The sequence below is a fragment of the Micrasema longulum genome, unplaced genomic scaffold, assembly GCF_059751315.1.
Source record: "Micrasema longulum isolate JH-2025_06_02 unplaced genomic scaffold, ASM5975131v1 h1tg001236l, whole genome shotgun sequence".
Classification (NCBI taxonomy): domain Eukaryota; kingdom Metazoa; phylum Arthropoda; class Insecta; order Trichoptera; family Brachycentridae; genus Micrasema; species Micrasema longulum.
The window spans coordinates 34,892-47,298 of record NW_028278423.1 but is presented as its reverse complement, the minus strand read 5'-3'; the positions used below and the strand labels follow the sequence as shown (position 1 = coordinate 47,298).

The window sequence follows — 12,407 nt, the reverse complement described above, 5'->3', positions numbered from 1 at the left end:
TTGAATAGTTAGATCTTTATGGCGTTTAAGGATTTAATTTATTGTGTATTGTTAGAAGATAATTTAGCTTTTATTGATTACTCCCTAAAACAGTATAAAAACCGTTCGGAAACTAACACACGGTACAGTAAGTGCCTTTACCAAGGAAAAACTAGTAAGTAACTCAATTTCAGCACTAAATATATTTTTATACAATACGTTTATCTAAATTTTACCGTATTAAAATATAAACCATGTTATTTCAAATTCCTATTAATAATTTTCATGGATTTTCAATAAAACATAAATTTTTTTAACAATATTTTGAGATTGTTCAAATTTTTGTATTTGTTTTGGATTTCATCCCCTCTATGGAGTGTTCTCTAGAACACTCCATCGAAGTAAATATAGAAGAATGAGCATTTACAGGGTTTATTACCTGTCATTGGCTGGTTTAAGTTGCCACTTTACAGTGTGTAACATTAACCATTTTGCCTATGTTTAAACATCCATATTCTTCACTCTTAAATGTGGATGTTCAAACATAGGTAAAATGGTGAGAGTTACACAGCGTGTAAAATGGCCACTTGAACCAACCACATTTCGATTAATAGCTTTAGTAAACATGTAATCCCACACCAAGCAAAAGAGGTTCTCTGTTTTTTGGTGTGGTTTTTTGTTTCATTTGTACTTTTCGCCTTATATGTATTTAAAAAAATGTATTGATTAAAAACTTTTTTTAATAAATAAATAAAAAAATGACAGGTAAACGCATGGTCTTTCATATTTCATTATTTTTTTAATGTTCTCCGTATCTGTTGTAATATCATATTTATTTATTATACACGCCCAGAGGGCTTTCACATGACAGGTTCAAATTAAAATTCAAGCGCTCAATGATATAACAAGACAAAATGTAGCTAATAAATATGTGTCTATAAACAGAAAACATTTATTTTTCAAACAGTTCGGTTGAGATATCCGGCTTTCCGGCTAAGGGGCTTGCCGGAAATCCGATATCCGGCCAAACCACTATCCGTTAATATACGTTAATATTTAAAAAAAATATTTTATTAAGTTAATATAATACCTAGTCCCTGGACTAGCGTCTTGGGTTCGAAATATTTATTAAAAAAGGTATTTTTACTCTTGAATATTTCATAGTCCCTGGACAGGCGCCTGAAGCGTGGGACTGATCACCTTACTTCTTGCCTTCTTGTAACAAAAATCATCAATATACGCTGCGGTTGGTGAACCAATGCAGTGCTTTATGCACCATTTGTAGTAAATTTACATTTACTACTTTCAATGACCCCATCACCGTCAGTGATATACTTAATTTGTCTGCCACCTTCAATCTAATTTTCCCAATTTCGACGGCGATAGGTTGTGCTAGTTCATCAGCTTGTTAGTAAACCGGGAGAAACAAGTCCGATCGAGCAAACCAGAGCTTTTGCCACCCCTCCACCAATCATACCAAAATAGTTAATACATAGCAACATTTTTACATTATTTTGAGATGATGATTCAGATGTTTATCAAAAATTAAAATCTGTCGAGCTCAAAGGAAAGCCATAGTTATAAATTCATTATATTCCTAGAATCACATTTTTGAAAGTAAGGTAAGCTGATCAGTCTGACGTTTCAGATGTCAGTGCAGAATCAATGAAATATTGCAGTGGAACGGAGCACTAAGCACAGTAATTTCTAATAAAAATATGTCAATCGAAGCTAAACTGGCAGTGCACAACGGAGTTTTAGTCCCAACACTTATGTATGGAAGTGAAACATGGAACTGGCAGAGGAAGGATGAAAGCCGAGTGAACGCGGTTGAAATGCGGTCTCTTAGACGAATGTGTGGGAAATCAATGTATGACAGGGTTACGAATGATGAAATCAGGCGAGAGTGTAAATCTGAGACAAGTATAATTGATAAGATTAAGAAAGGGTCTCTGAGATGGTTTGGTCACGTAGAACGAATGGACGACGAGAGAATGGTAAAAAAAGTATATATGGCAAAAATGAACGGCAACGTTAGACGAAGACGACCAAGGAAGACGTGGCATGATCAGATAAACCAAAATCTTAAGTCTAGTCATGTCAAAAGCAGACAGAACCGAAGGGCATGTATGACAAGATGTATGAATGTGGAAGAAGCTAGGATTGTATGCCAGGATAGACGTGTGTGGCGGTCCATTATCTCTGCCTACCCCTACGGGGAAATGGCGTGATGGTAGTAGTAGTAGTGTAACCTTCAAAGCTGATATTTTACGTCTACCCTGTCAGGACCTCAAGTTAAGCGAACGGGCCTATCACTACACTACAAGTTGCACCAATCTCCAGAGAGTAGCCGTCGAGTCGAAAAGAATCATTATAATGATAATGATAATGATGATGTGTTCAAAAATAGCATATCTACATAATGATGTTTTTATCTTATTCTAGAGTCAAGATGAAATTCCTGTTCCTGGTGTTTGCCCTCGTGGCCTCAGTCGTGAGCCACCCACTTGTCGGGACCTTTGATATCCCCGCGAGTAACGAACACCTCACCCGGCCAGCAGTAATTCCAGAGGAACATTATGGACAGGGACCATCCGTCTTCCCAAGCTTGCCAATCGAAATCAGCCCAATGCCAGTTTTGCCCGACCTGCCCATCAACCTGAGCCCGATGCCAGTACTCCCAGAAGTTGCTGTGCCCCTTCCCGCTCTGCCAATTGAACTCAGCCCAATGCCAATTGTCCCAGAAGTGCCATCCATTCTCGCCCCAGCACTCCCCGACTTTGCTCCACCAGCGATCAACCCAGAGCAATCCGTCATCCTGGCTCCAGAAATGCCAGACTTTGCCGCACCAGCGATCTCTCTTCCAACTGTGGAAGCCGCTCCAGCCCCTAAAGCTGCCACCCCCCTTGTTCAGATCATCCTAAACATCAAAAGCGATATGGCTCCAGAATCTCTCGTTGAAACCATTGGACCAATTTCCTTCGTCCCAGAAGGCATCACTAAGCCCATCGCTATGCTCCCTGAAGGAATCACCAAACCTATTGCTATTATTCCCGGAGATCTGACTAAGCCCGTCATTATGGCTCCAGAAGGCATCACAAGGCCAGTCATTATGGCTCCTGAAGGTATCACAAGGCCCGTCATTATGGCTCCTGAAGGTATCACAAGGCCCGTCATTATGGCACCAGAAGGCATCACAAGGCCCGTCATTATGGCACCAGAAGGCATCACAAGGCCCGTCATTATGGCCCCAGAAGGCATCACAAGACCAGTCATTATGGCTCCTGAAGGTATCACAAGGCCCGTCATTATGGCCCCAGAAGGCCTCACCAGGCCTGTCATCTCGGCTCCTGAAGGTATTACTAGGCCCGTTATCTTTGCCCCAGAAGGCATCACCAGGCCCGTCATTATGGCACCAGAGGGTATCACCAGGCCTGTCGTCATGGCACCAGAAGGCATCACTAGGCCCGTCGTTATGGGCCCAGATGGTATTACCATGCCAGTCATCACGGCCCCAGAAGGCGTCATTACTAAACCCGTCATCTTGATCCCAGAGGGCATCACCAGACCTGCTCCAGAGCATGAATTTATTGCTCTGACTCGTTAAAAAATGTTCATTTATGGCTATTTAAGGATCATTATTTAGATAGATACCGACGACTTAAAAGTACATAGTAATATTGTGGTTTTGACCAAAAATAAAACATTGATTTGAGAAATATGCTTGATATTTTATTTCATTCTCCTGAATTTAGGTTTTTGAAAATATTTATATACCTATCTCGTAAGCGGCATACAAATAAGGAAGTTCAGCCCTACGAGAGTTTGGATACATTTTTTTTTCCTTCACGTCGCGCCGTATAAATTAGAGCATTAAATTTTACGGCAAAGTTTCTTGAAAAAAAAAAAAATTTAACAAAAACGAACTACTTCGAACGAAGTGACGTCACTAGTTCTTATGATTCAACCAATGATATAAAGTGGTGATAGATTTCCGTTAAGTCAACTGACCAATCAGCACAACTCACCGAGAAGATGGGGAAGAGAACTTGAGACGTCACACGCGGAATAATTTCAAAAATACATATCTTTATAAAATCATTGCCTATACACAAAAAAAATTGGCTTGGTTCTTTTAAGAGTCTATCAACAAATTAAATAAATAAATTTAAAAATAAAAACAATCACTGAACTCCCTCACTATAAACAATAGCTGTAATGTAGAACATGCATATATGTATTTTATATTAATTAGAGAGCGCTGGTTTGGGCATGTAGAGTAAATGGACAGCGAAAGAACGGCTAAGAATATTTACAATGCTAATTTTGATGGATGCAGGAATATAGGAAGACCGAGAAAGACATGGTATAACCAAATCCAACAAATACAAATAAGATGGACATGTCAAAAGTCGGAATAATCGGCGCGCGTGTAATCTAAAGATGTATGAATGTAGAGGAAGCGAGATCTGTGTGCAAAGATATAATGATGTGGCGTTCTATCCTCTTTGCCTACCCTTACGTGGAAACGGCGTGATTGTCTGTTTGTTTTGTTTGTAATTATTAGGTATATATTATATTATACTCGTATTTTACATCCTGATAATGCATATTGGGCGAAATAAATCAAGTCAATTAATTTCCCACAGAAACAACTCATTTTGATGATTGGGTACAACTAATTGCAATCAAATTAATAATATATGCGAACAATGTAGAAAGAAAATACAATAAAACAATCATATTTTATTATTAATTAACCCGTCAGGAGTCGCGCGCTATGAACATTTTACTCACGCTAATTTTAAATTACTATTTTACTGTAGAAATTTACAATATTTGGGCGCATGCGCCTAGGTACCTTCCTAATTATTCTTCCTTTATCATACGGGTTAGTGAACATTATTTTCGGTACTTGCACATGAGTGTTGTGAAGCGGTTGATATAGCGCGCAGCATTTTGCTCATTGCGCAACCAATAATTTTTTTTTTCGGTTTTTGGAATAAAGCTTTTTTTTTTATGCATAAGAATAAACTTTTCACTACATATTTATTCCATAATGCTTATTACTTTCTAGATGGATAACTTAAGACATCGTCCAACTAGAGAAGAGCTAGAAAATCATTCAATTTCTTCTTGGTTTGCATGAAGATTCTGATGAAGATATTGTTTTGGAATGTGAAGACTGTGTATTGGGAAAAATAAAATTTTGCTATCTTTGGTATTAAAAAATTAATTATAAAAGTATTATCAAACAATCTGGAGCTGGCTCAAAACCTGCGGTTTATTTTACCAAACTTTAAATCAGATGAAGGCAAACTATTCTGTAGGAAACATTAAATGCAGATGGCCAAAGAGAATATTATTTTCAATGCTAAATAAAGCCGGCATGAACGCCCAAATTACTCGTATAAACTAGGCAAATAGTCAAGTTGTTAATAAGAGACAATTTTTTCTACTTGAACTCACAAAATATCATCAGGTTTCAGACAAACAACGAAACGATTCATACCATATTCTGATGATGAAACAGTGGCTGCAGTGAACAGACTTTATTCAATTTGTCTAAGAACGAAGAACGGTGTTTAAAAAAAAATGCGTGTGTTTCACGCGGAAAATATAATTAGCAATGAACACGTAACATACATGTGTCTTACATATTTTGGAGGATACACCAACAATGTTCGATTGATAGACTAATTGATTTATTTTTAATAAGTACTTTTAGTATAATATAATATTGTTCCAATAATTACAAAAAAAGTGTAAAAAAATGTATTTGTTTTATTTTCTCAGGTATCATTTATTTTTCTAAAATATTGTTGCATTTGGCTCAAAATGCAACTTCGTGATAAAACGTCAAGACGCGTGAGCATTATGCTCGCGCGCGCATATCCTTGTAACCTTTTTAGGTGCGATTGTCGAAGGGTTAAAAACACATAAAAGTTAAACAAGTAGTAAACATAGTACGCAGTACGTAAAAACAGCAAAGTTTGCTACTTTTTTAACTGACCCATTGATATTATTTTTAATGGATTTATTAGAATTAGTATTATACGAGGGTTAATTAATATCCTCCACTATAATTCGAAGAGAATGAGAAAAAAAGATAAACCATATCGTCGTTGCGCCGGAAATATCGGTTGTGTGATTTTTCTTCAATAATAGTATTTTTAACTTCTCATTAAGATCACACAATTTTGTTTCCGCCTTTAGTCAAACGACGGTGCAAGACGAAGAAAAATTCTGTTTTAACAAAATGTACCTACTTACTTATGTAATTTTTTTTAAAAATGAAATTACGTATTTTTCATTTTTGTATCCATATGGAACAATTATATTTGAGGAGTCATCAGAAATAATACTATTATGAAAGTAACTACAATCAAAAGTAAATATCAATATTAATTAAGATGCCATTACTAGTGCCCCGACTTAACACGGATTTTCTAGCGAGTCGGGGCAAGTTCACAGGCATGGGTTCCTGATAGTGTCGCTATAATCTATGTCTCTGTCCCTAATAAATGTATGTACAATTGTTATTAATTAATAAATAAAAACCTTTATTTTTCAGTAATATGGGCGCATTTCTTTAAAATCGACTCAATGCGAGGATACGTCATCTTTGAACTGGCCTCCTCCAGAATCTGTATTCATTCCTCCCTGCATCCTGCGGCTCTTCTCCAGTTCGTCAGTTCAATTGCTCTCATGTCACTTTTTACATCATCCGGCCATCTTAATTTTGGTTACGAAAATGAGTATATTTGCATAAACGTTTAAAGAGTCTTCGTCGGTAACCTATAATTAAACATGTTCAGAAGAAAAAATTGTGCGCATATTCTGCTTTTGTTATAATTGTATGCATAAACTTAATTTAACTGTGTAGATACAATTAAAGATAAATGTTAACTTCCCATTGTAATCGGGGCCCTGGGCCTCGATTATGATGGGAAGATAAGAACGTCATACCTTCGCCATGACGATATAGTAAAAGATAAATTCTCTCGAGCGATTACGAAGACACACTACCGACCCCCCGCCTCCAAGTTTTGGGTAGGTACATCGAAATGAAACAAGGAGAAGCGTACGTCACGGTACGCATATATATGCACTAAAATGACGTAGCTTCAGTAGGACGTTATTTTTGTACCTATACTTGGCATCACAATTTTGCAGGCCTATAATTGCTAACATCAGATTTATCGCCTGGTTTAAAAATAGGTCTTATATAACCTATTTTCCATGAGGATGGAATCTCACCAGATGACAGAGAAAAATTAAACATGTATGAAATTGGTTTAGCGAGAGTTTAGCTACATTTTTTTAATAATACATCCCAGTAGTCTTTTTATTGTTTAATTTGCTCATAGAACGGAAAACATCATTACTAGATATTGTGCAACTGTTTGGATCTATAGTATTTGAATAGTGTAATGAGATAGTGCAGCATAAGGAATTATTATTTACAACAACGGATGAGAAATAAGTTGCAAAAAGATTTGCAATGTCAGCTCCATTAGTTGCTCGTCTGTCATTGAGGAACATAATTGACGGTATGTGATGATCGCTACGCTTATCCGAGACAAACTTCCAGAACTATTTTGGGTCATCGTTTATCATCTGCTCAGTATTGCAACTAAAGACATCGTAACAGATTCTTGTTTCCGCTTTTATCATTTCTCTCAATTGGGAAAATATTTGGTAATTTATTAGGCAGTTGATTTATATAATTTGGGGCTCCCTTTTTTTTAATATCAAGTTTTTTTAAATATGGACTGAATAATTTTGGAAACTTTGGTCGAATAAAGTTAGCTTTAGGGATGAACAGATTTATTGCTTCATTCAAACATTGGTTAAAGTTAATTACAGCCTCATTAATATTAGTATAAGAAAAAAAATACATATGAGAATATACAAAGAAGGTTTACAGAAACAAATAACAAAATACTCAGACAGTTTTTAACACTTAATATTCATGTCTATATTTTATTTATAAATGCCTATATTATATGATGTTTTTTTGATAATGTTCTTATGATCGGTATGGTTTTTTTTAACAGGATGATCGCAGATGTCATTTAGTGGTCAGCCAAAAAACTTTTATCAAAACATGCCCTTAATACCATGTTTTCTCGTTTGCTTTATTTTTTAATTTATTAAGCTAAAAATTTCTTTTTTAATTTTTATATTGCATATTATCAGCGCAATGATTTTTTAAAGTCTTGTATTTCTAAAAAAAACTCCACGTGTGACATCAGAGGTTCTCTTCCACTTATTCTCGATCAGTTCTTCCCATTAGTCCATTGACGGCGAACAAACCGGAAATCTTCCACAACTCTCTCATCATTGGTAGATTCATATGAACCAGTGACGTCGTTCAAAGTAGTTCGTTTTTATTTTGTTTTTTATAATTATTTTTTTTCATACATTTTCAGGAAGCTTTGCCGCACAATTTAATGTTCCAATTTTTACCGTGCGCAAAAAAACATTCATTGTTTCCAATTTCCCGTAGGGCTGAAGTTCCTCATTGTATACGTAAACTTACATTCTAACTAAGCTAAATTTACATTTTTTATGTTTTAATTAAAATTAAGGGACATGTTAAACTAAAGAAGTGAGAATTTAGTTGAGATCTGAACTGACAGGGTCTGTCGATGATTCGTAGATTTGAAGGCAATTGGTTCCAGGCAGAGGGGCCAACGGAGCAAGGAGCAACGGCGAAAGCACGATCTTTAAATCTAGTGTTTAGGAAACACCGGATTTCGACAAGTTTTCCTCTACCTGAATCAAATGCTGACCTAAGAGTAGATTTTCTTTGACACGTATTTTCCCGAATACAAAGGTTCGATTGATATCTTGAAGCCGTTTCATAAAGGGATTTGAATACTGTCCAGCAAAGCTTGTATTTTATTCTCTCTGGGCTTCCATTGCAAATCTCGAAGATGTTGTGAGATGTGAGAATACTTTTTACTCCCGTAATAAACCTTGCTGATGCATTGAAAACAGATTGGTTTAGCAGTTTGGTATTTTGGGAGATTTGCGTGTATTCCATTACAGTAATCTAGACGTGAAACGACATAAGCATTCACAGGAGCTTTAGTTGCGCCTAAGGAATGGAAAACGGAAGAAACATATAAATATGGTCTACCTACGAGCTGATTGTCCTCCGCTGTACAATTACTTCCCTAAATACGTCTTTAAGGCTGTAGTTTAAAAAAACGAACGCAAAATTAGGAAATCATACGATTTTGCCATTTTAAAACGAATGTTTTTTCTTAATCACACATTAATAAAAAAAAAAGATTTCCTAATGTTGCGTTCGTTTTACCAGACTACAGCCTTAATACATCTTATTAATCCATGTGGGGCCTATCATATTTTCGTATTTCCATTCTAATCTTTATAGAAGCTACATCAATAAATAATAATTATGACAACTTTTATCGATTTGTTTTATTGGGGTACATATATATCGATATCGATGGCTTAGCAAACAATTATAATATTTCATTTTTTATGAAACTGACACGAGTATCGAGTATGCAACAAAAAACTATGTTCTTCAAAGAGCCATTGCAATTTAACTTGATTTATATTCCGTCAAATAAACACAAAATAACTCAAATATAAAAACTGTGACTAAATGATATTATGCCGGCAATCATAAGATGGAAACTATTTTTCTTAAAATTTGTATGTTTTGGACTTACAACTATTGTCTTCTTAGCTTTCACTTATTTATCAGAAGTTTTATAAAAAGTATATAAACTGAAGCTAATTATTCTACAGCACAGTTGGAAGCCTTTCAGCAAGGAACAATTAGTAAGTAAAACAAATCCTTAACTTTTTTGAAAATGTTTTTATTCAATCTAAATCAAATATTAAGAATACCATATTTCTCAATCAAGAATTAAATATTTTGTTAGCATTTAAATAAAATATAACTTGCTTGTGGATTATCAGTACAATTTTCAAACACAAGCTTAGTTTAATTTTTTTTTTTAAAACTCTGTTGAATTTTTGTGTCCAGGCGGATGAATAAAACAGTAACGTGTGTAAAATAGAACCACAACCCTGGACTAGTGTTATCTACTAAAAGTCTTGTCTCAGGTAAAAACCCTATAAATAAATATTGAGTGGAGTTAAGCCCGCCAGTTGTATAGTGATTGGCGAATTCGCCTACCATTCCAGAGGCCGTTCGTTCCAGAGGCTGCGTTCGATTTCTGGCAGGCGGGACGTGAAATATTGGTTTTTACATGGTTCCACACTGCAATATTTCATTGTTCCTGCACTGGCATCTAAAGTGTAAGACTGATCACCTTACCTTCCATGTAACAAAAATGATCTAAATACGCTGCAATCGGTGCCCTTTGCTCCACATATATAATACTTATGATGTGTGACATATATAGTTACCATTCTATTTTTTCTCTCATTTTAGAATCAAGATGAAATTCCTGTTTCTGGTATTCGCCCTCGTGGCCACGGCTATGAGCCATCCACTAGTCGGCACCTTTGACATCCCCCAAGGAAATGCGCACTTCACCCGCCCCGCAGTACTTCCAGAGCAACAAGGACCAGCTATGCCCGACCTTCCCATCAACCTGAGCCCGATGCCAGTCCTCCCAGAAGTGGCCATGCCCCTTCCCGCTCTGCCGATCGAGATCAGTCCGATGCCAATCCTCCCAGAGGTGCCTTCCATCTTCGCTCCGGAACTCCCCAACTTCGCTCCACCAGCGATCAACCCAGAGCAATCCGTCATCTTCGCTCCGGAACTCCCCAACTTCGCTCCACCAGCGATCTCTCTCCCAACTGAGGAAGCCACTCCAGCCCCTAAAGCTGCCGCCCCCCTTGTTCAGATCATCCTGAACATCCAAAGCGACATGGCTCCAGAATCCCTTGTTGATACCATCGGCCCAATTGTCTCAGGCATCACTAAGCCCATCGCTATGCTCCCTGAAGGAATCACCAAACCTATTGCTATTATTCCCGGAGATCTGACTAAGCCCGTCATTATGGCTCCAGAAGGCATCACTAGGCCCGTCATTATGGCCCCAGAAGGCATCACAAGGCCCGTCATTATGGCCCCTGAAGGCATCACAAGACCCGTCATCGTGGCCCCAGAAGGCATCACAAGGCCCGTCATTACTGCTCCAGAAGGCATCACAAGGCCCGTCATTACTGCTCCTGAAGGCATCACTAGGCCTGTTATTACAGCCCCAGAAGGCATCACAAGGCCCGTCATTATTGCTCCAGAAGGCATCACAAGGCCCGTTATCTTTGCCCCAGAAGGTATCACCAGACCGGCTGCCTTCATCCCTCACTACCCACAGAGTGAAAGGCCATCCCTTGACCTGATCCGTTAAATCAACACACAATTTCGAACCTCCAGTTACATTTTTGTTTTTCAAAAACTTATACTTAATTAAAGAATTTTATCCGATTATGCGTGGTTATTTTTATTGAATTGTGAGGCTGTAAGGCTGTGATGTCACATTTATCTACATATAATACCAGGCTTGACGTATCTCTCTTATTTTTAAAAATTATTTAGTCGTATTTTACTATAAAATGCCTAAATTATACGATTATTGAATTATGAATTACAGATTATTAAACTGAATTGAATTTGTTTCTAAATACCTCTTTTTTTATAACATCTTTCATTTTACTTAATGTAACACGACGTTTTAGCACCGTTTCCAGAAGGATTTTTGAGCACAGTTTTTTTTTAACTTAAGACCCATAGAAAACTGTGAAAATGCTTCATTTACTCTTGTAACCCTTAGTATCTTTACTATATATCTTACATTAAATTTTCGTTAAAGAATCGCTGACAATCGAACATATTACAAAAAAGGACTGAACAAAAAAAAACATGTTTCAATGAACACAACTTGCATAATATCATGTTCTACCCTTATATATTGCACACAAATATTAAAAATTAACTAGTCATTCTGAACAACAAAAGGACATGGCTCTAGAACCCTTAGTTGATACGATCGGCTCAACTGTCTCCGTCCCAGAAGGCATCCTAAGCTTATCGCTATTCTTTCTGGAGAAATTACCGAACCTATTGCTAGTATTCTAGTGTGATTGATATTTTATTTCATATTCCTGAATACTAGACTTAGCTTATGTTCAAATAAGACCCGGAATTCATAAAAAAAGTAACTTAGCTTAATTATTCATTAATAATTATTGTATCCCCTTCAAAGTTATTACCATTAGAGGCAAAACTCATATTTCGACGATTTTCATAGCACTTATCGTAGACCGATTTCGGAATGGCTTTCAGCTCTCTTTGCGAATTTTCTTTTATCACCTCAATCGAGTCAAAATGCTTTCAGGAAACAGGAAAAAGTCAAACTAAACCAAATTAAACAAAAATCATAGTTGACAAAAATTACACTCACGAAAGATGG

At 36.7% G+C, this 12,407-nt stretch overlaps 2 protein-coding genes across 5 annotated transcripts in view; both read left to right on the top strand.

Annotated features, from left to right (window-relative positions):
• LOC148276340 (uncharacterized) overlaps window positions 1-3,700 on the top strand; it is a 56,894-nt gene extending 53,194 nt beyond the window's left edge. For 2 of the 3 annotated variants that reach the window (XM_088234409.1, XM_088234411.1), the window contains exon 2: window positions 2,425-3,700. In XM_088234409.1, the coding sequence (XP_088090535.1) occupies window positions 2,425-3,586 (1,162 nt within the window). In that variant the 3' untranslated portion in view covers window positions 3,587-3,700. Of the gene's footprint in view, window positions 1-133; window positions 155-2,424 lie in introns of those variants that run through there. The other variant, XM_088234410.1, reaches the window with a different exon arrangement.
• A 6,072-nt stretch (window positions 3,701-9,772) lies between these two features.
• On the top strand, window positions 9,773-11,619 carry LOC148276339 (uncharacterized). Of its 2 annotated transcripts, XM_088234407.1 has the most exons (3): window positions 9,777-9,801; window positions 10,010-10,089; window positions 10,421-11,619. In XM_088234407.1, the coding sequence occupies exon 3, from the start codon at window positions 10,428-10,430 to the stop codon at window positions 11,343-11,345; it is 918 nt and encodes a 305-aa protein (XP_088090533.1). In that variant the 5' UTR covers window positions 9,777-9,801; window positions 10,010-10,089; window positions 10,421-10,427; the 3' UTR covers window positions 11,346-11,619. The 2 variants fall into 2 exon arrangements, with proteins under 2 accessions (XP_088090532.1, XP_088090533.1); XM_088234406.1 differs by lacking the exon at window positions 10,010-10,089 and having other exon boundaries at window positions 9,773-9,801.
• The last annotated feature ends 788 nt before the right edge of the window (window positions 11,620-12,407 follow it).